We start from the raw sequence: 26,458 nt of genomic DNA, 5'->3' as shown, positions 1-26,458 counted from the left end.
CTTCACTTTTCTAGAGAAAAGAGCCCCAGCCTGTTTAGTCTTTCTCGATAGTTATAAACCTCTCAGTTCTGGTATCTTCCTTGTAAATCGTTTTTGCATCTTCTCCAGTGCCTCTGCTTCCTTTTTATAATGTGGAGAACTGAACTGTGCACAGTGTGACCTAACCAATATATATATTTGAGTATAGAATTTACCCAAAGGCTGGTTTTCTGTTTTTTTTTGTAGGGCCAATCCTCGAAATTTCAATTTTGACAATGTTGGAAGTGCATTATTGGCCTTGTTTGAAGTGCTGTCATTAAAAGGATGGGTGGAAGTCAGAGATGTCATCATTCATCGAGTGGGCCCTGTAAGAACATTCTCCATCATCTATTTATAATAGCTTGGAGTAATTGTGTTATCCTTGTGTCTAACTCAAAACTCTCTTCGCACAGATTCATGGCATCTATATCCACGTCTTTGTGTTCCTTGGCTGCATGATTGGACTAACTCTCTTTGTTGGAGTTGTCATTGCTAATTTCAATGAAAATAAGGTAGGTTCAGCGGCAGATATTAAGAAAACCTCTTGCTGAGTTCATCCCTCGTTGCTTCCAAGCTAGAACTAAATGCATGAAAAAAGAACTGATTCCATTCTGTTTTTGTTAAACCTGTGGAACGTTTTGGCCACTCAGCTCCCTGTGTTTTGCATAACTGAACATCAAAGTTACTGCTGTCATTCTGACGATTTATGTAATTTAACAAAAATGTAAAGCTTTGCAAACTCCATCCCATCCCAAAATACTTTCACAGGATCTTTATAGATGCCTTACAATAAACATCACATTTGAAAAGATTTGATTGTTGTACTAAAATCGCAAGTTACTGTATTAATTAATTGGAAAATCTATTTTGAATGAAGCGATCCAATTAATCATCTTAATCAGGATGAAAAATGTATTTCAAAGTGAAGTGAATCTGTAAGTGAGGGAATGTTCTTGTCCTGATTCTCTAGGGCACCGCCTTGCTGACTGTAGACCAAAGACGGTGGGAGGATCTAAAGAGCAGGTTGAAGATTGCCCAACCTCTTCATCTCGCTCCTCGACCAGGTAGACAATCTTCAGTCTTACTGAGAAACATGCAGCATCTTCACACGAGGATGCTCTTTGTTAAGTTTACACAGGAGAATTTTTAACATCCTGCGACGAATTAGTCAAAAAGTAGTCTCTCTGCACCCTTCTTTTCAACCCAGCTTTCAGTCACTTCTCCCAACTTTCTCGCCGTGCCTTGGCAAACGATAAGTTCTCCCTCTTGTTTGTATATATTTTACTTTCCCCTCTGTGAGGAACCTTGAGATGCTTTCTACTTTAAAGGTGCTGTATAAATGCAAGTTGTTGTTTTTTCTATCCATGGTACAGCATTATTGAAGAATTTGAAGAAGCACAATGCCTCTGGCAAGATATCAGGAATATAGGAGTGTACAAGGCCAGCAAAGAAGACAAAATTTGACACCAGTATTTAAAAAGAATTGAAAAACGTTAAGCTAGGGGCAGTTTTTACAGCAAAAAAAATTGCTACCAGATAACTTTATGTACTGAGCTTGTCTGTAGCAGGTCTAATTCTGACTCACCTACTTTTAGACTTGAAATACTCATTGGGGTCTGAAATAGTTTCTTATTCTTTTCTCAGAAATAAAGTGGTTCCTTCATACTGGCCTTTTAATATAGCAGACGTGACATTGCATTTGCCAAAAAAACAAGCACTGTAAGTAAAACAACTGAACAGAGATAGTTACAGCAGATAGACATTGTCCAAAGCAGCACTGGGAAGAGAGCTGGAATCAGTGGCTAAAGTTTTCCCCTGTAATTATTTGAACGGTGCAGTATCCCGATACCCCCATATTATTCCTCAATTAGGAAGGAACCAATGAAAACAACCTTCAGAGAAATTACTCCCCTCAAATCCCCTGTTAAATTTAAAACTCAAGTCCTGTTTGTCTGAATGAAAAACAACGACTTGCATTTATATAGCACGTTTAACGTAGTAAAACATCCCAAAGCGCTTCACAGGAGCGATTATCAAACAAAATTTGACACCGAGCCACATAAGGAGATATTAGGACAGGTGACCAAAAGCTTGGTCAAAGAGGTAGATTTTAAGGAGCATCTTGAAGGAAGAGAGAGAGGCGGAGAGGTTTAGGGAGGGAATTCCAGAGCTAAGGGCCCAGGCAGTTGAAGGCACGGCCGCCAATGGTGGAGTAAAGAAAATCAGGGATGTGCAAGAGGCCAGAATTGGGGGGAGCACAGAGATCTTGGAGGGTTGTGGGGCTGGAGGAGGTTACTGAGATAGGGAGGGACGAAGCCATGGAGGGATTTGAAAACAAGGTTAAGAATTAATTAATCCTGAAATAATGATACCAACAGAAGCTCTAACCCAACTATCAAGTTTGTTTTTAAGATTGTTGGTAACAATCAAGTTGTTCGGACCATTAATAAATTTAACAAACGTCACTGAAATGCCTCAGACATGAATTTTAGTGATGAGTCGTGGAACATGGGAGATAAAGGGTTAACTTTCACCAAGAGCCGCACAACTAAAACCCTAAACATATTCCATATAATCTGTCAGAACTTGGGTAAATAAAATTCCACTTATAGTCCTTTCCCTTTCTCATATTTTCTCATTGTTTTATGTAACAAAATCTATGTATTAGTCCATGAGAAAGAACTATGCTTAAAGGAGCTCATTGTCCCAGTGGGATGATAGGGTTATCATTCCACCAGGTTTGTAAAAGAGACGTGTAGTGCAATCATATCATTGGTTAAGCGTTGACATGATTACATTGTTCAACATGTCAGCACTAAAAAAAAAAATAAGGTTTTTTCAAGAAAAGGTTCCCTGTGAAAATGTTATGGTGCATACTTTGCAAATGGTAATAATCACCAAAAAATAATTCCAAGCCTTATACGTTATTGACACCAAACCTTGGTGAAATTCAGCTTCCAGTGGTTGCAGATGCAATCTACAGCATCTTGAATTACAGGATGAAAATTTGGCAGTAATTTTAAAAAATGAACCAGTAGAAATACAATACGATTAAAAGAATGTGATGATTTGAATACAAGATGAACACCACTTTGTAGCGATAGGAGTTTAAATTCTATCTTTCTTTGTAGAAATATGAGAAATCTGTGCAAATTTACCTTCTTTCCATCATAATGGAAATAGATCTGAGATGTTTCTGCCAATTAACAACATTTTGCAGCTCAGGATTATGTCCTGTATTAAATCAGGTGATTTTTTTTTAACCAGCAAATCTTACATTCTTCAGAATCTGGGTGACCTTTACAGGTGAATCTTGTTCAATAAATACATTTGCATTAAAAAAAAAATCAAAAGATGTAAAATTGAGACATTCGACGCTGATGTGAAATTAGAGACTTGGGCCCCCGATATTAGCGGGAGGCGGGTTGGCATCGGTGGGGGGCGATTGGGTGCTTGGCAAACCCGCGTGAACCAAACTTACCGTTTCTGATGCGATCGCACGTTGATTGCTGATGATTAATATCCTCTCCGGGTTTCGCGCCCGGCAGCCGGCCTGATTGACAGTCTGGCTGCCGTCAGGAGCTGCAACTCGGGGGTGGGGGGGAAGAGAGAGAGCGAGACGTCGTCCAACGCTGGACTGGAAGACTGGGCGGGGGTGGAGGGGGAGAGATCGGGGGAAGAGGGGAAGATCAGGGGGACATGGGGGGACATCGGGATGGTGAAGAGGGGGACATCGGAACGGGAGACATCAAACGTCGGAGCAGGTTTCAAAGGTAGGTGCATTTAGTGTTTTAACATCATTGCATGTTTTTTTATTTAATTTATTTAGTTTCTTTCTCCCTGATCCGGCCCTTCGCTCCTGGGTTCACCAGGTGTGAATCAGAAGCGGTGGGCAAGCCGCCCAGGTAAGTTTAAAAAAATAAATCTTTCTAATCACTTACTCTGTCACAGGTAAAATGCCTTAATGCCTTAATACATTTGGCTCTTTAACTGTCATCCCTCCGGCTTTAATTGCTGGCGGGACTTCCGTTTTCGGGTCGCCCGCCCGCGCACAGGTGGGTCCCTGGGAAACTCGGAAGCCGCGGGTTGGAGCCGGCTTCCGAGCCCGAACGGGATTTGCGCGATTTTCAGAACCCCTTCCCCAACGCACCCGCATTTGCCTCCTAAAATCACCCCCTTGGACTCTTGTAAACGAAACACTTGTGTTTGATGACATTTTTTGTGTTGCGTTGTGTTTTCCAGACAATGATGGCTTCCGAGCTAAAATGTATGATATAACCCAGCATCCGTTCTTCAAAAGAAGCATCGCAGTGCTTGTCCTTGCCCAGTCTGTGCTGCTGTCGGTGAAGGTACTTTACATTACAGACAGGAATTAGTGTTTTCGGATTAATGTCATGTCGTTACTCTCTTTGTAAAATTACAGGTGTTGGCAAGAGATGATCCTGTGAACTTCGAGCCAATTCGAAGAACACTTGCCTACACGTGGTTAAACTGCTGGAGTACGCTGTGCCAACTCATAAAACACACGGAGCCAAACAATATTTCTCCATTTACGTTCTACCTAGCCGCGTCAGCTAGTGTTGGGTGCCAGCCTTGGCTCAGTGGGTAGCACTCTCACCTCTGAGTCAGATAGTCGTGGGTTCACTCCAGGGACTTGAGCACAAAATCTAGGCTGACGCTCCCGGTGCAGTACTGAGGGAGTGCTGCGCTGTCGGAGGGGCCGTCTTTCGGATGAGGCGTAAAACCGAGGCCCCGTTTGCCCTCTCAGGTGGATGTAAAAGATCTCATGGCACTATTCGAAGAAGAGCATGGGGAGTTCTCCCCGGAGCCCTGGACAGTATTTATCCCTCAACAGACATCACTAAAACAGGTTATCTGCTCATTATCACGTTGCTGTTTGTGGGATCTTGCTGTGCGCAAATTGGCTGCTGCATTTCCTACATTACAACAGTGTCTACATTTCAAAATATACTTCATTGGCCGTAAAGCGCTTTGGGACGTCCCGAGGACATGAAAGGCGCTATATAAATGCAAGTCTTTCTCCATCCTAGCCATTCACACATAAATAATTGACACCAGGAGAATAGGATCAGTATCTTTACTGAAACCTTTCCAAGTGCAAATAACCCACAGCACTAGAGCTTGCGAAAATTAAAATGAAGTACATAAAAAGAATTGAAAAATATTAAGCTGGGGGCAGTTTTTACAGCAAGAAAAAATTGCTACCAGATAACTTTATGTACAGAGCTTGTCTGTAGCATCATAAGCAGATCTAATTCTGACTCACCTACTTTTAGACTCGAAATATTCATTGGGGTCTGAAATAGTTTCTTACTCTTTTCTCGGAAGTAAAGTGGTTCCTTCATACTGGCCTTTTAATATAGCAGAGGTGACATTGCATTTGCCAAAAAAACAAGCACTGTAAGTAAAACAACTGAACAGAGATAGTTACAGCAGATAGACATTGTCCAAAGCAGCACTGGGATGAGAGCTGGAATCAGTGGCTGAAGTTTTCCCCTTTAATTATTTGAACGGTGCAGTATCCCGATACCCCCATATTATTCCTCAATTAGGAAGGAACCAATGCAAACAACCTTCGGAGAAATTATCCCCCTCAAGTTTCCCGTTTGGAAGATAGTCCTAATTTTTTTTTACATCTGAATCGGTACCTTCAAGAGAGGAAAGGCGAAATCAGTAATGCAGAAATCAGTAACGCAGAATCTGATTCGCAGGACTGAGTGGGTGAAGAGTGGAGGTTTAGCAGCATATCGAGACACTGGGTCCTGATATCAAGCGCTGCTGCAGAAAAAATGGATTATTTTTTCCAACCATCTGGTACACAGGACATCGTGTTTCTCGCAGGCTGGCTTCTCCGGATCAGAGCCTTAAGTTGAGGTGATCGGATACTGCATCATAGGGACAGGAAGAGGCCGTTCAGCCCCTCGAGCCTGTTCCGCCATTCAGTTGGATCGAGGCTGATCTGTATCTTAACTCCATTCACCTGCCTTTAACACCCAGACTGTGTAGTATGGGGAAGATAGATAAGTGCGTGAGGGATAAAGGAATAGAAGGCTGTGCTGATAGGGTGGGAGGAGGCTCGTGTGGAACGGAAACACCAGCATAGACCGGTTGGGCCGAATGGCCTGTGTCTGTGCTGTACATTCTATGCAATACAGTGGCTGTAAATAAATGGACCACTAAGAATTTAATTTCTTTTTATGTTTCAGTGGGATGTTGATGATCCAGTTACAGTCCCTCTGGCAACTATGTCCGTCATATTTACCTTTATTTTTGTCCTTGAGGTAACGTTATTTTTAGTATTTTTTTTCGGTCTGCTAAATGTTTGGCCAGGGTAATAACAGTCTTCATTAATATGTATCCAGGGTTGCCAACCACTGTGGAGCTTTTTTACAGACAAGCAAGGTCATTTTTACTGACAAGACATCTTTTTTAACTGATACAATACCTACACCAAAGGAATAGAAGAACAGGAGGAGGCCATTCAGCCCCTCGAGCCTGTTCCACCATTCAGTTAGATCATGGCTGATCTGTATCTTAATTCCATCTACCCGCCTTGGTTCCGTAACCCATAATACCCTCGCCTAACAAAAATCTATCAATCTCAGTTTTGAAATTTTCAATTGACCCCCAGCCTCAACACCTTTTTGGGGGAGAGAGTTCCAGATTTCCACTCCCCTTTGTGTGAAGAAGTGCTTCCTGACATCACCCCTGAACGGCCTGGCTCTAATTTTAAGGTTCTGCCCCCTTGTTCTGGACTCCCCCCACCAGAGGAAATAGTTTCTCTCTATCTACACTATCAAATCCTTTAATCATCTTAAACACCTCACTTAGATCACCCCTTAATCTTCTATACTCGAGGGAATACAAGCCCAGTCTATGCAACCTGTCCTCGTAATTTAACCCTTTTAGCCCCGGTATCATTCTGGTGAATCTGCGCTGCACCCCCTCCAAGGCCAATATATCCTTCCTGAAGTCTGGTGCCCAGAATGAATGCAGTTGTAAAATAAATGATGTACACCTATTTATATAAAGTTGAAAAACTCAACGGTGCGTAGATGGATTTTTTATAATGTATTTTTTAAATAAATTGAACATATTACCTCTACTGATGGTTTTCAATACTGCCTCTATCTGTGTGCACTGGGAATAACACAATGTTATGAGGACAAACTGCGACTGCACTATGAAATTACTTTTTAAGAATTGGTGTCATCTAGGAGTAAGTCCAATAACATTCCCCAAGATATGTCCCCAAGTTGTGCTTTTTAAATTACTTTTTTTAGTTATCTCAACATTCACTTTTGCTGGAAGACGTGCCCTGGAATGATGCCAGAATGGTACAATTTCAAAATTTGCAGGTGACACCAAATTGTGGGGTATAGTTAATAATGAGGAGGACTGCGACAAAATATAAGACATTGATAAACTTGCAGAATGGGCATGTAATTGACAAATTAATTTCATTATATATAATTGTGAGATGGTGCATTTTGGTAGGAGGAATAAGGGGGTCTCATACCCTTTGGATAATAAGTCTAAATGGGGTAGAGGGATCTGGGGGTACAGATACACAAATCACTAAAAGTAGCAACACAAGTTAATAAGGCCATTAAAAAAAAAAGCAAACCAAGAACTGGGGTTAATTTCTAGAGCGAAAGAATTGAAAAGCAGAGAAGTCATGTTAAACTTTTTAAAACCTTGGTTAGACCGCACTTGGAGCACTGTGAACGGTTCTGGTCTCCATATTATAAAAGGGATATAGAGACACTGGAGAAGGTGCAAAAAAGATTTACAAGGATGATACCAGAACTGAGAGGTTATAACTATCAGGAAAAATTGAATAGGCTCGGGCTCTTTTCTCTAGAAAAGAGAAGGCTGAGGGGTGAGGTGATAGAGGTCTTTAAGATTGTGAAAGGGGTTAATAGGGTAGATGTAGACTAATTGATTCCACTTGTGGAGGAGACCATAATTATTTTGAGTAAATGTTAAATGTAATTCAGTTCAGTAGTACATGGGAACAGGAGTGGGCCATTCAGCCCCTCAAGCCTGTTCTGCTATTCAATTAGATCATGGCGTATCTGCATCTTAACTCCATCTACCCACCTTGGTTCCATGCCTCTTAATACCCTTGCTTAACAAAAATCTATCTATTTCAGTTTTGAAATTTTCAATTGACCCCCAGCCTCAACAGCTTTTTGGGGGAGAGAGTTCCAGATTTCCACTCCCCTTTGTGTGAAGAAGTGCTTCCCGACATCACCCCTGAACGGCCGAGCTCTAATTTTAAGGTTCTGCCCCCTTGTTCTGGACTCCCCCCACCAGAGGAAATAGTTTCTCTCTATCTACCCTATCAAATCCTTTAATCATCTTAAACACCTCCATTAGATCACCCCTTAATCTTCTCTACTCGAGGGAAGACAAGCCTAGTCTATGCAACCTGTCCTCATCATTTAACCCTTTTAGCCCCGGTATCATTCTAGAGAATCTGAATATTGAGTTGTTTGAAAGCTAAGAGTTTAGTATTTTTTTTACCAATCCTATAAAATCCCAAGTGGCTGACTGTTCATTAGTAGACTTGTTATTTAGCATTAAGAAAGGTTAACAACTAATTTCCCTAATATAACCTACTCTTGACCAGCCTCAAAGCGATTACCTATTAATGTGTTTCTAGCTTTGAGAAAGACAGCCTGCAATCTGCTATTTAATAATGAAGCCTCGAGAATTAGAGGTCAAATTGTTAATGAGTTGTGCATTTCATAATTATTCTTGCTGGATTTGGAAGAAAATGTTGGTAAATTAATGAGATAAAAAAGTTCCTTAATTATTACAGTCACGCTAGAAATTGAATGGTGCAGTGTCTGTTTCTCGAGCGAGAAATGGGTGCTCAAGTGTCTTGGCTGGGAGAGCACTTTCTAACCATTCACACTCAGTGGATGAGTAATTGAAACCAGGAGAATAGGTTCAGTATCTTCACTGAAACCTTTCTAAGGGAAAATAACCCAGCGCACTAGAGTTTACGAAAATTAAAATGAAATACGTAAAGTAATTGAAAAATATTAATCTAGAGGCAGTTTAACAACTGCTGCAATGTTTAATATGTACGTATATGGGGTAATTTACTGACTGAGCTTCCAATGGGCGAGCCTCTCTCTCGAGGTACATGTTGGAAATTCGGAAACACATTGTCCATTTAATTACTGGTCAGAAAATGGAGCACAGCACACACCTGAATTTCCAATATGCACTGTTGGCAGGCAGTGCTCCCACTTGCAGCTGGATCGTGGTATTCAACTTACGATAAAAGCTTAGGCAGTTAGCAGAGATTGTTTTCAGGGAAGAAGCCATCGGGGAAATGCAGTATAGTTTATGTGTAAGGCGGCAGACAATTGGTCCAGCAAAAACAAAACAAAAAAAAAGGAAAAAGATGAGTAATTGCATTTTTCTACAAACCGCAGCAAATAACACACCCTGGAGCGTAGCGAGATAATAATCCATTAAAGAGCTGAGATTATGTCATAAACCAAGAGATAAAAGCTAATACACCTTACCACAACCGCAAGAGACAGAAATTTTGCACGACTTCCCATTACCATTTGTTTGAAGGCAGGCAGACAGACAATGACAGATAGCAGACTTTCATGATCCGATCACACAATGTGACTTGTTTAGCTGTTGGGGATTTATTGCGGTGACTAATGTAAGGGAATAACACTGCTTCTATACGCTATAAAATGCATTAGCACTTGTAAATTGTCTTAGTATTCAAGGCATGTCCTTAGATATTGATTGATCCTAATTAAAATCAGTAAAGATTTACCTGTTTCATTTAATTTAATCTCTTATCCTCTGCATAACTCTTGTACGTCAGCAGAGATCAGCTCTAATGTCACACGCATGACCAGAACCCTCATTAAAGCATGGTTCAGACATGCCTTGTAGCAAACAAATAGAGATAATACGTCATTGTATTATTCCAAATATGCACTGTGACTTCACCTAATTTGGATTTTCCCACTCGACGGTGATGAGCTCGCTTGGTGTTTTTAGTTTACTTGTGAGGGAAGGCCAAAACTAGAGGCCATAAATATAAGATAGTCACTAATAAATCCAGTAAGGAATTCAGGAGAAACTTCTTTACCCAGAGAGCGGTGAGAATGTGGAACTCACTACCACATGAAGTAGTTGAGGCGAATAGCATAGATACATTTAAGGGGAAGCTAGATAAACACATGAGGGAGAAAGGAATAGAAGGGTATGCTGATAGGGTGAGATGAAGTAGGGAGGGAGGAGGCTCGCGTGGAGCATAAACACCAGCACAGACCAGTTGGGCCGAATGGCCTGTTCCTGTGCTGTAAATTCTGTGTAATTCTACGGAATATAAGCCCTTTATTTTTTGGCAAGTTTCGGGTCTTCTTAAATCCTAGAATAAACTGGATGTTCCACTGTTCCCATTTTCTAACCTCTGTGCAAATATATTAATCCTGACTGGTAGCAGTTAGACATAATAGTAACACCAAGTCACTTCTTGTAATTTATATGGAACAAGGGTTGGCAGTAAATATTATGGTGCATCCTGAAATCTGCCGAGTGAAGGGCAATCTGACTGAAGGGAACAAACTGTAAAGTGAGAAATCTGACTTGCCAGGTGTAATACTTTTCAAGTGAAATACATCAGGTTTACAAGCAGTAAACTTCAACTTTTGGTATCACCCAAACCCATTCTGCTCCCCTGCCTTCCAAAGATTGAATTAAACAAAAATAAATATCTTTTATCAAACATGTTGCCTTTTTGCACTGAATATTGAAATGTCTTTTTTGTGAAAAATGAATACTTGTAATACTGTAGGATGCAGGCATATCACCTAGCGAATGTGAACTGATTTGATTTAAAGCTTTGTAGCAAGCTTTTCATAGATTGCCTTTAAGGGGAGAAAGGAATAGAAGAGATATATTGATAGGGTGAGATGAAGCGGGGTGAGAGGAGGCTCGTGTGGAGCATAAACACCAGCATGGATCTGTTGGGCCGAATGGCCTGTTTCTGTCCTATAAAATTCTATTTTAGTTTTGTAAATAGATTACGGACCTTAATTTTTGACCTTAATATCATATCTGTATTTGAATAAGACGATGTTTTTGCTTGTTTTAGGTAACTATGAAGATCACTGCCATGTCACCATCCGGATTCTGGCAAAGTAGACGGAACCGTTATGACTTGTTAGTAACATCACTTGGTGTAATATGGGTGATATTACACTTTGCTTTACTTGTAAGTAATCCAACAATTCACTGATTCCTATTTTATGCTGTAAACTTAAAGGAGTAGTGTCACTTATTGATGAGAGATTGGGGTCAGGTCATAGGAACTTAGGAACAGGAGGAGGCCATTCAGCCCCTCCAACCTGTTCTACCATTCAGTGAGATCATGGCTGATCTGTATCCTAACTCCATCAACCCGCCTTGGCTCCATATCCCTTAATACCTTTAGCGAGCAAAAATCTATTGATCTCCGATTTAAAATTATTAATTGAGCTAGCATCTACTGCTTTTTGTGGGAAAGAGTTCCAAACTTCTACCACGCATTTGTGTGAAGAACAGTTTCCTAACTTCGCTCCTGAATGGCCTGGCTCTGATTTTAAGGTTATGTCCCCTTGTCATAGACTCCCCCCACCAACGGAAAAAAGTTTCTCTCTATCTCCCCTCTCGTTTCCTCTCAAAATCCTAAAAACCTCAATCGAATCACCCCTTAAACTTCTATATTCCAGAGAATACAAGCCTGATTTATGTCATTGCTCCTCATAATTTAACCCTTGGGGCCTTGGTAACATTCTGGTGAATCTGCGCTGCACTCCCTCCAAGGCCAATATATCCTTTCTAAGGTGCGGTGCCCAGAACTGTACACAGTAATCCAGATGTGGTCTAACCAGGGCTTTATATAGCTGTAGCAAAACTTCCTCCCCTTTAAGTTCTAGCCCTCTAGTTATAAAGGCTAACATTCCATTTACAGTTCCTGAAACAGCCAGTTTTGCAAATTCCCATTTCTACATTGGCTACTGGGAAGCTTTGTAGCACGGTTTTCTTGCTAATGTTTTTAAGTGACATTACAATCCATGATATGACGACATCATTGTGTCACCAAACTCCACAAACAATTGTGCATCTCTGTTTACCTGTAACAGGTGAAGCGATGCCTGGATCCATAGTCTTACAATAATGGCAATGGCCCTTTAATTGATGAAGATTCATTTTCGAAGCAATCATTATCCCAAATATGTGCCCCGTGTCTACAGAGGAGAAAATCACACAGCCCACTGGTTTTATTGTCAGATGTATAAACTCTGGCGGCTGTTACATTTATGGTAACAAAAAGTATTTCGTTTCTGCACAGCTGAGCTTCATTAAATTCTCCGATAATTGTTTGAAAAGATTGCAAGCATAAGAATGAATCTCAGCACATGAATAGAATTACGATTTGAAATGGCCACAGATCTTCGGAATGATTGGTGTAACAGTAATGAACAGTCCAGTACCTTGGAGCTCCGTCAACTCCAGTACAGAATATTAATGATGAGGGTGAACAAAGTACGCTTGAAAAATTATCCTTGCTGTTTTGGCTACAGTGTGCGTCATATATCCTTAGGAATATAGGAGCAGGAGGAGGCCATTCAGCCCCTCGAGCCCGTTCCACCATTCAATTAGATCATGGCTGATCTGTATCTTAACTCCATCTGCCTGCTTTGGTTCCATAATCTTTATTACCCTTACCCAACAAAATTTCAGTTTTGAAATTTTCAATTTACCCCCCAGCCTCAACAGCTTTTTGGGGGAGAGAGTTCCAGATTTCCACTCCCCTTTGTGTGAAGAAGTGCTTCCTGACATCACCTCTGAACGGCCTGGCTCTAATTTCAAGGTTCTGCCCCCTTGTTCTGGACTCCCCCCACCAGAGGAAATAGTTTCTCTCTATCTACCCTATCAAATCCTTTAATCATCTTAAACACCTCAATTAGATCACCCCTTAATCTTCTATACTCAAGGGAATACAAGCCCGGTCTATGCAACCTGTCCTCATAATTTAACTCTATTCAAATATCACTCCTAAGATTGAACGAAGCCCAGATACTTTGTTTATGATGATCCGTGAATTGGAGTAAAGGAAATCAACTTTTAAAAGTTCGTAAATTCGAAAAGTTTGCAGGAGCTAGTTCGATTTATTTATTGTTAATTTACAGAATGAATACACGTACATGATGGGTGCCTGCGTAATTGTGTTCAGGTTCTTTTCCATTTGTGGAAAACACGTGAGTACGAGGCATAAATTAGCAGCAACGTATTTTAACAGAGGACGTGCAAGCTCTTGTGCTACATTAAGTAAATGTGCAGCTGCCTGCCTTCATTTACCTGTGCTGTAATCACATGCTGTGTGTTGTGTTCCTGTTAATGTTGTCCTGTGCTGAGTGAATAATGGTGTACTCGCTGCACGTCCATTCATTGCATTCATTTGTGTTTTATTTTTTTTTGCTTTGATGTGTTCTCGTTCCTCTCGACCACCCACAACAAGAAATTCGCAGTGAGGGTCGATGTTTGCGGCATCGTTGGTGGCCTGGCAATGCAGGGACTTGATTTCTGGTTTCTTCGAGGAGTTGAACCATTCCCAATTTCAGGTCCATTTCTTAGACCAGTTTAGGTGATCACAGTGCCAAAAAAAAACATTTTTGTTTAAAAGAAAAAAACATTTCCTTCCTGTTACGCAGAAATGTATCATAACAGTTGAATTTACATTTAAAGTACTATCTCTCGCTCGGGAGTTTTCTGTTTATTGAAGCTGACACGTTAAGTTAGGTAACAAGCAAGAATATTGCTTGTAGAATTACTTGCATTTGAAAATTGTGAAGATTGAAATCTCTGGATCCTTTTATTTTTTAACAAGTAGAGACTTTCACAAATATATAGCTGCGTCTACAGCGTTGTAAATTAATAATCCTGTAATTTACGTTTAGTCGATGTTTTAATGACACGCTGTCAGATGAAAGATAAATCCTTTGATTTCTGGTTACAGGTGACACTGAAGATGTTGTTACTGACAGTGGTTGTCAGTATGTACAAGAGCTTTTTTATCATCGTGGGGATGTTCCTGCTGCTGATCTGTTATGCTTTTGCTGGAGTCGTTCTGTTTGGGACTGTGAAATATGGGGAGAATATCAACAGGTTTGTATTTTTTTTCCAATAGTGCTCTGAAATGTTTTAATAAACATCATTTCAGCCCGTGGAAGTGATAATTATTGGACGTACACTTCAAATGGATAACTTTAATCGTGGGAGGGGGCGCAGTTTTGGTTAAAGAAACAATTACAGCTGTGAGGAGGGATGATATGTTAGAAGGATCATCAAATGAGGCCGTATGGGTTGAGCTAAAGAACAAAAAAGGGGCAGTCACACTGCAGGGAGTGTAATATAGACCCCCAAACAGTCAGAGGGAGATAGAGGAGCAAATATGTAGGTAAATTTCTGAGAAGTGCAAAAACAATAAGGCAGTAATAGTAGGGGATTTCAACTACCCGAATATTAACTGGGATACAATCAGTGCAAAAGGTATAGAGGGAGCAGAATTCTTAAACTGCATTCAGGAGAACTTTTTTAGCCAGTAAGTAGCAAGCCCAACGAGAGGGGGGGGCAGTTCCGGATTTAGTTTTAGGGAATGAAGCTGGGCAGGTGGAAGGAGTATCAGAGGGGAGAGCATTTTGGTGATAGTGATCATAATTCAGTTAGTTTTAGCACAAAAGGACAAAGATAGAACAGGAGTAAAAGTTCTAAATTGGGAAAAGGCCAATTTTACTAAGGTGAGAAGTGATTTAGCAAAAGTGGACTGGAAACAGCTACTTGAAGGTAAATCAGTGTCAGAGCAGTGGGAGGCATTCAAGGGGGAGATTCAAGGGGTTCAGAGTAAACACGTTCCCACAAAGAAAAAGGGAGGGACTCCCAAATCTAGAACCCCCTGGATATCAAGGAGCACACAGGGTAAGATAAGGCAAAAAAGGGAAGCTTATGTCAGACACTGAGAACGCAATACTGCAGAAAGCCTAGAGGAGTCTAGAAAGCGCAGGGGTGAAATTAAAAAGGAAATTAGGAAAGCAAAGAGAGGGCATGAAAAAATACTGACGAGTAAAATTAAGGAAAACCCAAAAATGTTTTATAAATACATAAAGAGCAAGAGGATAACTAAGGAAAGAGTAGGGCCTCTTAGAGACCAAAAAGGTAACCTATGTGTGGAGGCAGAAGATGTGGTATGATTCTTAATGAATACTTTGCGTCTGTCTTCACAAAAGAGAGGGACGATGCAGAGATTGTAGTTAAAGAGGAGGAGTGTGAAATATTGGATGGGATAAACATAGTGAGAGAGGAAGTATTAAGGGGTTTAGCATCTTTGAAAGTAGATAAATCACCAGGGCCGGATGAAATGTATCCCAGGCTGCTAAGAGAAACCAGGGAGGAAATAGCGGAGGCTCTGACCATCATTTTCCGATCCTCCCTGGCAATAGGCATGGTGCCAGAGGATTGGAGGACTGCTAACGTTGTACCGTTGTTTAAAAGGGAGAAAGAGATAGACCGAGTAATTACAGGCCAGTCAGTCTAACCTCGGTGGTGGGCAAATTATTGGAATCATTTCTGAGGGACAGCATAAATCGTCATTTAGAAAGACACGGGTTAATCAAGGACAGTCAGCATGGAGTTGTTAAGGGAAGGTCGTGTCTGACTAACTTAATTGAATTACTTTCTAAATGGTAAAAAGTTAAAAACAGTGGATGTCCAAAGGGACCTAGGGGTTCAGGTACATAGATCATTGAAGTGTCATGAACAGGTGCAGAAAATAATCAATAAGGCTAATGGAATGCTGGCCTTTATATCTAGAGGACTGGAGTACAAGGGGACAGAAGTTATGCTGCAGCTATACAAAACCCTGGTTAGACCGCACCTGGAATACTGTGAGCCGTTCTGGGCACCGCACCTTCGGAAGGACATATTGGCCTTGGAGGGAGTGCAGCGTAGGTTTACTAGAATGATACCCGGACTTCAAGGGTTAAGTTACGAGGAGAGATTACACAAATTGGGGTTGTATTCTCTAGAGTTTTGAAGGTTAAGGGGTGATCTGATCGAAGTTTATAAGATATTAAGAGGAACGGATAGGATAGATAGAGAGAAACTATTTCCGCTGGTTGGGGATTCTAGGAGTAGGGGGCACAGTCTAAAAATTAGAGCCAGACCTTTCAGGAGCGAGATTAGAAAACATTTCTACACACAAAGGGTGGTAGAAGTTTGGAACTCTCTTCCGCAAACGGCAATTGATACTAGCTCAATTGCTAAATTTAAATGTGAGATAGATAGCTTTTTGGCAACCAAAGGTATTAAGGGATATGGGCCAAAGGCAGGTATATGGAGTTAGATCACAGATCAGCCATGATCTTATCAAATGGCGGAGCAGGCACGAGGGGCTGAATGGCCTACTCCTGTTCCTATGAATTTTTTGAGGAGGTAACAAGGAGAGTCGATGAGGGTACGTGTTTGATGTAGTCTGCATGGATTTTAGCAAGGCTTTTGACAAGGTCCCACATGGCAGACTGGTCAAAGAAGTAAAAGTCCTTGGGGTCCAAGGGAAAGTGGCAAGTTGGATCCAAAATTGGCTCAGTGGCAGGAAGCAAAGGGTAATGGTTGACGGGTGTTTTTGAGACTGGAAGGCTGTTTCCAGTGGGGTCCTGCAAGGCTCAAAACTAGGTCCCTTGTTTTTTGTGGTATGCATCAATGATTTGGACTTGAATGCAGGGGGCTTGATCAAGAATTGGCCATGTGGTTGATAGTGAGGAGGAAAGCTGTGGACTGCAGGAAGATATCAATGGATTGGTCAGGTGGGCAGAAAAGTGGCAAATGGAGTTCAATCTGGAGAAGTGTGAGGTAATGCATTTGGGGAGGGCAATCTTGGCAAGCGAGTACACAATAAATGGGAGGATACTGAAAAGTGTAGAGGAAGTGAGGGACCTTGGAGTGCATGTCCACAGATCCCTGAAGATAGCAGAACAGGTAGATAAGGTGGTTAAGAAGGTATTCGGGATACTTTCCTTTATTAGCCGAGGCATAGAATATAACAGCAGGGAGGTTATGCTGGAATTGTATAAAACACTGGTTAGGCCACAGTTTGAGTACTGCGTACAGTTCTGGTCACCACATTACAGGAAGGATGTAATTGCACTTGAGAGGGTGCGGAGTAGATTTATGAGGATGTTGCCAGGACTGAAGAATTTTAGCTATGAGGAAAGATTTGGATAGGCTGGGGTTGTTCTCTTTGGAACAGAGGAGGCTGAGGGCGATTTAATTAAGGTGTACAAAATTATGAGGGGCCTAGATAGAATGGATAGGAAGGACCTATTTCCCTTAGCAGAGAGGTCAATAACCAGGGGGCATAGATTTGAAGTGATTTGTTGAAGGATTAGAGGGGAGCTGAGGAAAATTGTTTTCACCCAGAGGGTGGTGGGGGTCTGGAACTCACTGCCTGAGAGGGTGGGAGAGGCAGAAACCCTCAACTCATTTAGAAAGTACCTGGATGTGCAATTGAAGTGCCGTAACCTACAGGGCTACGGACCAAGTGCTGGAAAGCGAGATTAAGCTGGATAGCTGTTTTTCGGCCGGCACGGAGACGATGGGCTGAATGGCCTCCTTCTGTGCCGTAACCCCGTAACTTTCCATGATTCCTGTTGAGATGGTCGAAGAGATTTGCGAGTGCTCGCAAAGAAGTGTGGGTGTCATCGATTGCACCCTGGTCCGTGGGGACAAACTGGGTGACGGTATCTCACTGCTGCCTCACCGTGATGCCAGAGGTGAGGAGCTACCTCGGCTCTCCCGCAAAGTGCCTCAATCACCTGACAATATCACAGAGATTGTCCACGGCTGCCTCAAACGAGCCAATGCCGCCAAAGTTTTTTTGCGGTGTGTGACTGCAGAGCCACAGAGATGGTCAAGGCTCGCAGTTCCTCATGCAGTACAAAGAAAGAAAAAATAAAGACTTGTCTTTATGCAGTGCCTTTCACCACCTCAGGACGTCCCAAAGCACTTTACAATCTTAAACTTAAGTAAAGCCAATTATGTAGGTATGAGGGGCAAGTTGGCTAAGGTCGATTGGGAAATTAGATTAAAAGGCACGATGCTGGATCAGCAATGGCAAACATTTAAAGAAATATTTCAATATTCTCAACACTCCACTGAGAAATAAAAACTCCACGGGAAAAGTGATCCCACCCGTGGCTAACTGAAGAAGTTAAGGACAGTATTAGATTAAAAGACGAGGCCTATAACGTTGCCAAGAAGAGTAGTGAGCCTGAGGATTGGGAGAGTTTTAGAAACCCGCAAAGGAGGACCAAGAAATTGATAAAAAGGGAGAAAATAGAATATGAGAGTAATCTCGCAAGAAATACAGTAACGGATTGTAAGAGCTTCTACAAGTATGTAAAAAGGAAGAGAGTAGCAAAAGTAAAAGTTGGTCCCCTAGAGGCTGAGACTGGAGAAATTATAATGGGGAGTAAAGAAATGGCAGAGACGTTGAACAAATATTTTGTATCTGCCTTCACAGTAGAAGACACAAAAAGCATAACGGAAATAGTGGGGAACCACGGGCTAATGAGAGTGAGGAACTTAAAACAATTAATATCAGTAGAGGAAAAGTACTGGAGAAACTAATGGGACTAAAAGCCGACAAATCCCCTGGACCTGATGGCCTATATCCAAGGGTTCTGAAAGAGGTGGCTGCAGAGATAGTGGATGCATTGGTTATGATCTTCCAGAATTCCCTAGATCCTAGAACAGTCCCAATGGATTGGAAGGTAGCAAATGTAACCCCGCTATTCAATAAAGGAGGGAGAGAGAAAACGGGGAACTACAGGCCAGTTAGCCTGACATCAGTCATTGGGAAAATGCTGGAATCCATTATTAAGGAAGTGGCAACAGGGTGCTTTGCCTAATCATATTATGATTTTCTGAGTCGACATGGTTTTATGAAAGGGAAATCGTGTTTGACAAATTTATGAGAGTTTTTTGAGGATGTAACTAGCAGGGTAGATAAAAAGGGGAACCAGTGGATGTCGTATATTTGGATTTTCAAAAGGCATTCGATAAGGTGCAAAATAAAAAGTTGTTACGCAAAGTAAGGGCTCATGGAGTTGGGGGTAATATATTAGCATGGACAGAGGATTGGTTAAAGGACAGAAAACAGAGAGTAGGGATGAACGGGTCATTTTCGGGTTGGCAGGCTGTAACTAGTGGGGCCCCTCAAGGATCAGTGCTTGGGCCTCAGCTATTTACAATCTATATTAATGACTTAGATGAAGGGGCCGAGTGTAATGTATCCAAGTTTGCTGACGATACAAAGCTCGGTGGGAAAGTAAGCTGTGAGGAGGACACAAAGGGGGTGATTTTAAAACGGAGCCCCGAAGGTGGCGGGGGGTTAAATCGAGTTCGGGAAACCCATTAGTACGGATTTCCCGGACGTCCTTACAATTTTGATTTGAGGACGTCTTTTTTTTTTGGCGGTTTCCCGTCCGACTGACCGGCTGATCGACAGGCTGGTCTCAGCCAGATGGGAGACTAGCCAGGGAGAGGACGTCTTCAGGTAAGTCTTTTTTTGGATGGATTGGGTGGGACACAGGGGGCATAGATGGGCATTGGTTGGCACAGGTGGGTACTGGGGCATTGGTTGGCACGGGAGTCGCGTGTCTTGGTGGATGGGATCGAGGATCAGTCACGGGGGGGGGGGGGGAGGTGTCCGGATCAGGGGGCATCGCGGGGGTTCGCAATCGTTATGGGGGGGGGTCGGAGGATCAGGGTCGGAGGGGGAGGATCCGATTCAGGGGTCGGGAAATCAGGGTCGGGGGGAGGATCGGGGTGGGGGTGGGGGTTGGGGTCAGGGGTCTGCAATCTGTGGGGGGGTCTGTGATCGTTGGGTGTTGGTGCAGGTAGGCTTGTTGGGCCTGGGGGAAGCACTCCTGCTCCTCCCGGCCCACAAGCTGTGCCTTTCTGGGCACCCACCTGTTAGTCTCGGACCTTCTCGCCTCCTTTCACGAGGCGTAAAACAGAAGGCCCGGGAATCCCAGCCCCCCGGGAATCCCAGCCCCAATACGAAATTGGGAATTGGAGAAAAATGGATACCTGAAGCTTCCTTGAAAGGTTATAAGGCCCGACCCGCCTCCTGGGAGCGGGCTGGTCGCTCGACCCTCGTCCTGCCCCGGTGAAAACCGGAAATGGGCGGGTTGGGGCGGGTCTGAAATGGTGGTAGTTTTAAATGGCCCCCCCCCCCCCCCCACCGGTCCCCAGCCCACCCATTTTTACTTTGAAAATTGAGCCCAAAGAGTCTGCAAAGGGATATAGACAGGTTAAGTGAGTGGGCAAGAAGGTGGCAGATGGAGTATAATGTGGGCAAATGTGAGGTTATTCACTTTGGTGGGAAGAATAGAAAAACAGAGTATTTTTTAAATGGTGAGAAACTACTAAATGTTGGTGTTCAGAGGGATTTGGGTGTCCTTGTACAAGAAACACAAAAAGTTAACATGCAGGTACAGCAAACAATTAGGAAGACAAATGGCATGTTGGCCTTTATTGCAAGGGTAAAGAATCTTACAACACCAGGTTATAGTCCAACAGTTGGGGTTGAGTACAAGAGTAAGGAAGTCTTACTGCAATTGTACAGGGCTTTGGTGAGACCACACCTGGAGTACTGTGTAGAGTTTTGGTCTCCTTATCTAAGGAAGGATATACTTGCCTTAGAGGTGGTGCAATGAAGGTTCACTAGATTAATTCCTGGGATGAGAGGGTTGTCCTATGAGGAGAGATTGAGTAGAATGGGCCTTTACTCTCTGGAGTTTAGAAGAATGAGAGGTGATCTCATTGAAACATACAAGATTCTGAGGGGGCTTGACAGGGTAGATGCTGAGAGGCTGTTTCCCCTGGCTGGAGAGTCTAGAACTAGGGGTCATAGTCTCAAGATACGGGATCGGCCATTTAAGACTGAGATGAGGAGGAATTTCTTCACTCAGAGGGTTGTGAATCTTTGGAATTCTCTACCCCAGAGGGCTGTGAATGCTGAGTTGTTGAGTATATTCAAGGCTGAGATTGATAGACTTTTGGACTCTAGGGGAATCAAAGGATGTTGGGATCGGGCAGGAAAGTGGAGTTGAGGTCGAAGATCAGCCATGATCTGATTGAATGGTGGAGCAGGCTCGAGGGGCCGAATGGCCTACTCCTGCTCCTATTTCTTATGTTCTGATGTACAGCCAATGAAGTACTTTTGAAGTGTAGTCTCTGATGTAATGAAAGAAATGCGGCAGCCAATTTGTGCACTGCAAGATCCCACAAACAGCAATGTGATAAATGACGAGATCATCTGTTATTTAAGTGATGTTATTTGAGGGATAAATATTGGCCAGGACACCAGGGAGAACTCCCCTGCTCTTCTTCGAAATAGTGGCCGTGGGATCTTTTACGTCCACCTGCGAGGGCAGACAGGGCCTCGGTTTAACATTCGAAAGACAGCCCCTCCGACAGTGCAGCACTCCCTCAGTACTGCACTGGGAGCATCAGCCTGGATTTTGTGCTCAAGTCTCTGGAGTGGGGTTTGAACCCATGACCTCGTGGCAGTGACAGGATTGGATTGGCCGCCTATTTAACATTCTGCCTGGTTTTACTTTCCATTGCAGGCAAATTAATTTATTTGGATACTGGTTTGATGTTTTCAGTAACAGGACTTATACTGTCATACACAAGGGATTAGTGTATGATGCTTGTACTGGCTAGTAGACAACCAAGAAGAAGGACAGTATTTACAGTAGTGATTGGAGATATGGTCTGCAAAACTACATTTCACTGAAAAAATGATCATTTTAAACTGGAAAGTACTCCAGTACAAAGGGATCTGGGGGTCCTAGTGCAAGAAAATCAAAAAGTTAGTATGCAGGTGCAGCAGGTGATCAAGAAGGCCAACGGAATGTTGGCTTTTATTGCTAGGGGGATAGAATATAAAAACAGGGAGGTATTGCTGCAGTTATATAAGTTATTGGTGAGACCGCACCTGGAATACTGCATACAGTTTTGGTGTCCATACTTAAGAAAAGACATACTTGCTCTCGAGGCAGTACAAAGAAGGTTCACTCGGCTAATCCCGGGGATGAGGGGGTGGACATATGAGGAGAGGTTGAGTAGATTGGGACTCGACTCATTGGAGTTCAGAAGAATGAGAGGCGATCTTATTGAAACATATAAGATTGTGAAGGGGCTTGATCGGGTGGATGCGGTAAGGATGTTCCCAAGGATGGGTGAAACTAGAACTAGGGGGCATAATCTTAGAATAAGGGGCTGCTCTTTCAAAACTGAGGTGAGGAGAAACTTCTTCACTCAGAGGGTGGTAGGTCTGTGGAATTTGCTGTCCCAGGAAGCTGTGGAAGCTACATCATTAAATAAATTTAAAACAGAAATAGACAGTTTCCTAGAAGTAAAGGGAATTAGGGGTTACGGGGAGCGGGCAGGAAATTGGACATGAAGCTGAGTTCGGATCGGTCAATGCCCTGTGGGTGGCGGAGTGGGCCCAGGGGCTGAGTGGCCGGGTCCTGCTCCTACTTCTTGTGTTCTTTAGATTTGAGGTTAGGATCAGATCAGCCATGATCTTATTGAATGGCGGAGCAGGCTCGAGGGGCCGATTGGCCTACTCCTGCTCCTATTTCTTATGTTCTTATTACACATTTTATGCAGAGAAACGACACTTAAGAACTAACTGCTTAAATTGGTTAGATTGTGTTGACCACTAGTTTTACCAGTTTTGATTGCTAGAGGAAAACTATTTCTCAGTTCATCCATTTAGTTGCCGTCGTGATAACCATAAGGTTGATCGTTTTGTCTCCTATGCAGACATGCAAATTTCTCCTCTGCTGGTAAAGCCATCACAGTCCTATTCCGAATTGTTACGGGGGAAGACTGGAATAAGATTATGCACGACTGCATGGTGAGTGGAGTCCCCGCACCCAGCTCTGGCCGAGACACCCTCACCATTGCCCTCAGCCAAGGTCAGGGCTCCGATGCCTTAGAGGGAATGCAGCGCAGATTCTCCAGAATGACAACGGGGCTAAAAGGGTTAAATGATGAGGAAAGGTTGCATAGACTAGGTTTGTATTCCCTCGAGCATAGACGATGAAGGGATGATCCAATTGAGGTGTTTAAGATGATTAAAGGATTTGATCGGGTCGATAGAGAGAAACTATTTCCTCTGGTGGGGGGAGTCCCGAGCAAGGGGGCAGAACCTTAAAATTAGAGCCAGGCCGTTCAGGGGTGATGTCAGGAAGCACTTCCTCACACAAAGGGGAGGGGAAATCTGGAACTCTCTCCCTGTTGAGGCTGGGGGTCAATTGTAAATTTCAAAACTGAGGTTGATAGATTTGTGTTAGGCGAGGGTATTAAGGGTTACAGAACCAAAGCAGGTAGATGGAGTTAAGATACGTATTAGCCTCAGGCTCGAGGGGCTGAATTTTTTTTTATTCATTCATGGGATGTGGGCATCGCTGGCGAGGCTGGCATTTATTGCCCATCCCTAATTGCCCTTGAGAAGGTGGTGGTGAGCCGCCTTCTTGAGCCGCTGCAGTCAGTGTGGTGAAGGTTCTCCCACAGTGCTGTTAGGAAGGGAGTTCCAGGATTTTGACCCAGCGATGATGAAGGAACGGCCGATATATTTCTAAGTCGGGATGGTGTGTGACTTGGAGGGGAACGTGCAGGTGGTGTTGTTCCCATGTGCCTGCTGCTCTTGTCAGCTTCTGTTCCAATGTTTTCTCATTGAGTGAGCTGCCTTCTTTCTGGGATCCCTCTCCCTCGCCCCCTGGGCCTGCCTCTCCTGGGAATTGTGCGGCAAGTACAAAAAAACGAACCTCACTAATTGCCATAGGGTCAGCGGTTCACGTCAGCTGGGGTTGCCAACTCTGGTTGGATGTATTCCTGGAGGTTTCGTCAAATGACCTCCCACCTCCAATATTTTTCTAACTGATAAACAGCGCCTTTATTTTGGGCCGTTAGTTAGATTGGTTTCCTGCACCCTTCAGGTCGAAAAATTTTGACGCTGGAAATTGCTGAAAGTGTGAGCTGATAACAGGGCAGCGAGGGAAGCGGGGCAGCTGGGACCTCACTGAACAATGGGACCGACAGTCCATCTCCTTCACCAATGAGTTTGAAGGATAGAGAAAGTATTCAAAGAAAACGGGAAAAACGCACAATATCTTTAACGCCCCCGTGATTTTACTCCCGGGTTTTATTGTCCAGAAGATTGATCTTTAATTCCTGGAGACTCCAGGGCAGTCCTGGAGGGTTGGCAACCCTGCCTCACTGGCAGCAGAGGTTCCTCCCCATCAGTGTATCGACCCCCTAGAAGCCCCCCCTCTCCCCCCCCCCCCCCCCCCCCCCCGAGAAAAATTCCCAGTCAAGTCTTACAATTCTTCTCGTGTCTCTTTTACAGGTTCAGCCACCTTTCTGTACTCCTGACGATGAGAATTACTGGGAAACAGACTGTGGAAACTATGTAGGAGCTCTCATGTACTTCTGTTCATTTTATGTCATCATTGCGTACATAATGTTAAATTTACTTGTTGGTGAGTATGTTTCGAACCAGGATGAAATATCTGGTTGAAAAAATGTTAACTTTGAATCTCAAAACTGAAATGATCAGGATATTTTTTGAAAGGAAAAATAAATTCTCAGTCTACGGGTAAATAATGAGTCGGTAGTATACGTAGGCAGATGCGTCCAATATTGGGGGTTTTCCACATAATCTGAAGAATTCTACCACGTTGTCTACAGAATAGTGGAACTCATACATTGGATGGTGTCAGTGTAAGGAAGTTTTAATCTCTTTCCATTAATCTCAGTGTGATCAGTCTGTTTTCAGTCTTGCCCAGAGGTATCTTTTCTGTTTCCTTCCGCATTTTTCTACCAAAAGCTGGTAAGAACAAAAATAAAATGCCAGCGGTTGGTTTGAGCGTAGACTGACCGCACTGACGTGAGTAATGGACAGCGTTTGTATTTGTATTGCTCACATTGTCACGAATGACAATTGATATTCCCACTACAGGGCCCTGCAGAGGAGTCGATTACAAAACTTTTTTTTTTGCAAAATATACGGGGGACACATCTTAGCGAGTACTTACCATCCATGGTACTTTGATTGTCAGTCGTGGCTCAGTGGGCAGCACTCTTGCCTCTGAGTCAGGAGGTTGTGGGTTCGAGTCCCACTCCAGAGACCTGAAGCACACAATCCAGGCTGATGCTTCTGGTGCTGTACTGAGGGAGTGCTGCTCTGTCGGAAGGTGCCGTCTTTCTGATGAGACGTTAAACCGAGGCCCCGTCTGCCCTCTCGGATGGATGAAAAAGATCCCACGGCACTATTTTGAAGAAGGGCAGGGGAGTTCTCCCCGGTGTCCTGGTTAATATTTATCCATCAACCAAAATCACTAAAACAGATGTATCTGGTCATTATCACACTGCTGTTTGTGGGATCTTGCTGTGCACAAATTGGCTGCCAGGTTTCCTACATTACAACAGTGACTACACTTCAGAAAAGTACCTGATTTTCTGTAAAGCGCTTCGGGACATCCTGAGGTTGTTTCTTGAGTCTTATTCGTTTTTTTAAAAGTTTTTTTTTATTCATACTGGCAAGGCATCCCTCAATGCCCTGAGAAGGTGGTGGTGGGTCACCTTATTTTTTTTGTAGCAGTTTGATACAACCAAGTGGCTTCAGAGGGCAGTTAAGAGTCAACCACATTGGTGTGTTACAGGCCAGACCAGGTAAGGACGGCAAGTTTCCTTCCCTACAGGCCATGAGTGAACCAGTTGGGTTTTTACAACAATCCGACAGCTTCACGGTCACTTTTCCTGAGAGCAGATTTTATTTCCTGGTTTTATAAACTGAATTCAAATTCTCAAACTCTCATGGCGGGATTTGAACTCACCTTCTACTGGATTATTGGTCCAGGCTGCTGGGTTACTAGTCGCGTAATGTACCCTCTACACCGCCGTGGCCTTTTACGGTCATCCTTCACGCATCACACTTCTACCCAGTTGCCGCTCAGATCTTGAAAGAAATGCACATGGTATTATTTTAATTTTAGCGCTGGTCGAGATAAATGGATATCTTAATGAACGTGCAAACCCTTGTATATCATGCAGGAGTGCAGTCACTATATGGGGAGATATTGACAAATGCCTTTTCTGTCGTTTCCCCCAGATGGTTTCCCCCAGATGTTGATAGGGGTGAGATGAAGTAAGGTGGGAGGAGGCTCGTGTGGAGCATAAACCCCAGCACAGACCTGACAACTCAACTCTAGAAGTGTGGAGGGTGTCCTTTTTTGTAGGACATTGGGTAATG

General features: G+C 43.1%; 1 protein-coding gene across 1 annotated transcript in view; it reads left to right on the top strand.

Annotated features, from left to right (window-relative positions):
- nalcn (sodium leak channel, non-selective) overlaps nt 1-26,458 on the top strand; it is a 182,781-nt gene that overhangs the window by 138,770 nt on the left and 17,553 nt on the right. Inside the window, exons 28-37 of the mRNA XM_067986611.1 lie at nt 226-346; nt 432-530; nt 989-1,082; nt 4,261-4,367; nt 6,246-6,320; nt 11,183-11,302; nt 13,263-13,331; nt 14,090-14,238; nt 22,966-23,059; nt 24,554-24,686. Of these exons, the coding sequence (XP_067842712.1) occupies nt 226-346; nt 432-530; nt 989-1,082; nt 4,261-4,367; nt 6,246-6,320; nt 11,183-11,302; nt 13,263-13,331; nt 14,090-14,238; nt 22,966-23,059; nt 24,554-24,686 (1,061 nt within the window). The remainder of the gene's footprint in view (nt 1-225; nt 347-431; nt 531-988; nt 1,083-4,260; nt 4,368-6,245; nt 6,321-11,182; nt 11,303-13,262; nt 13,332-14,089; nt 14,239-22,965; nt 23,060-24,553; nt 24,687-26,458) is intronic.

Source organism: Heptranchias perlo, chromosome 6 (assembly GCF_035084215.1).
Source record: "Heptranchias perlo isolate sHepPer1 chromosome 6, sHepPer1.hap1, whole genome shotgun sequence".
In the NCBI taxonomy this organism is placed as follows: domain Eukaryota; kingdom Metazoa; phylum Chordata; class Chondrichthyes; order Hexanchiformes; family Hexanchidae; genus Heptranchias; species Heptranchias perlo.
The sequence above is the reverse complement of the archived record's forward strand: the minus strand, read 5'-3'. Positions and strand labels throughout refer to the sequence as shown.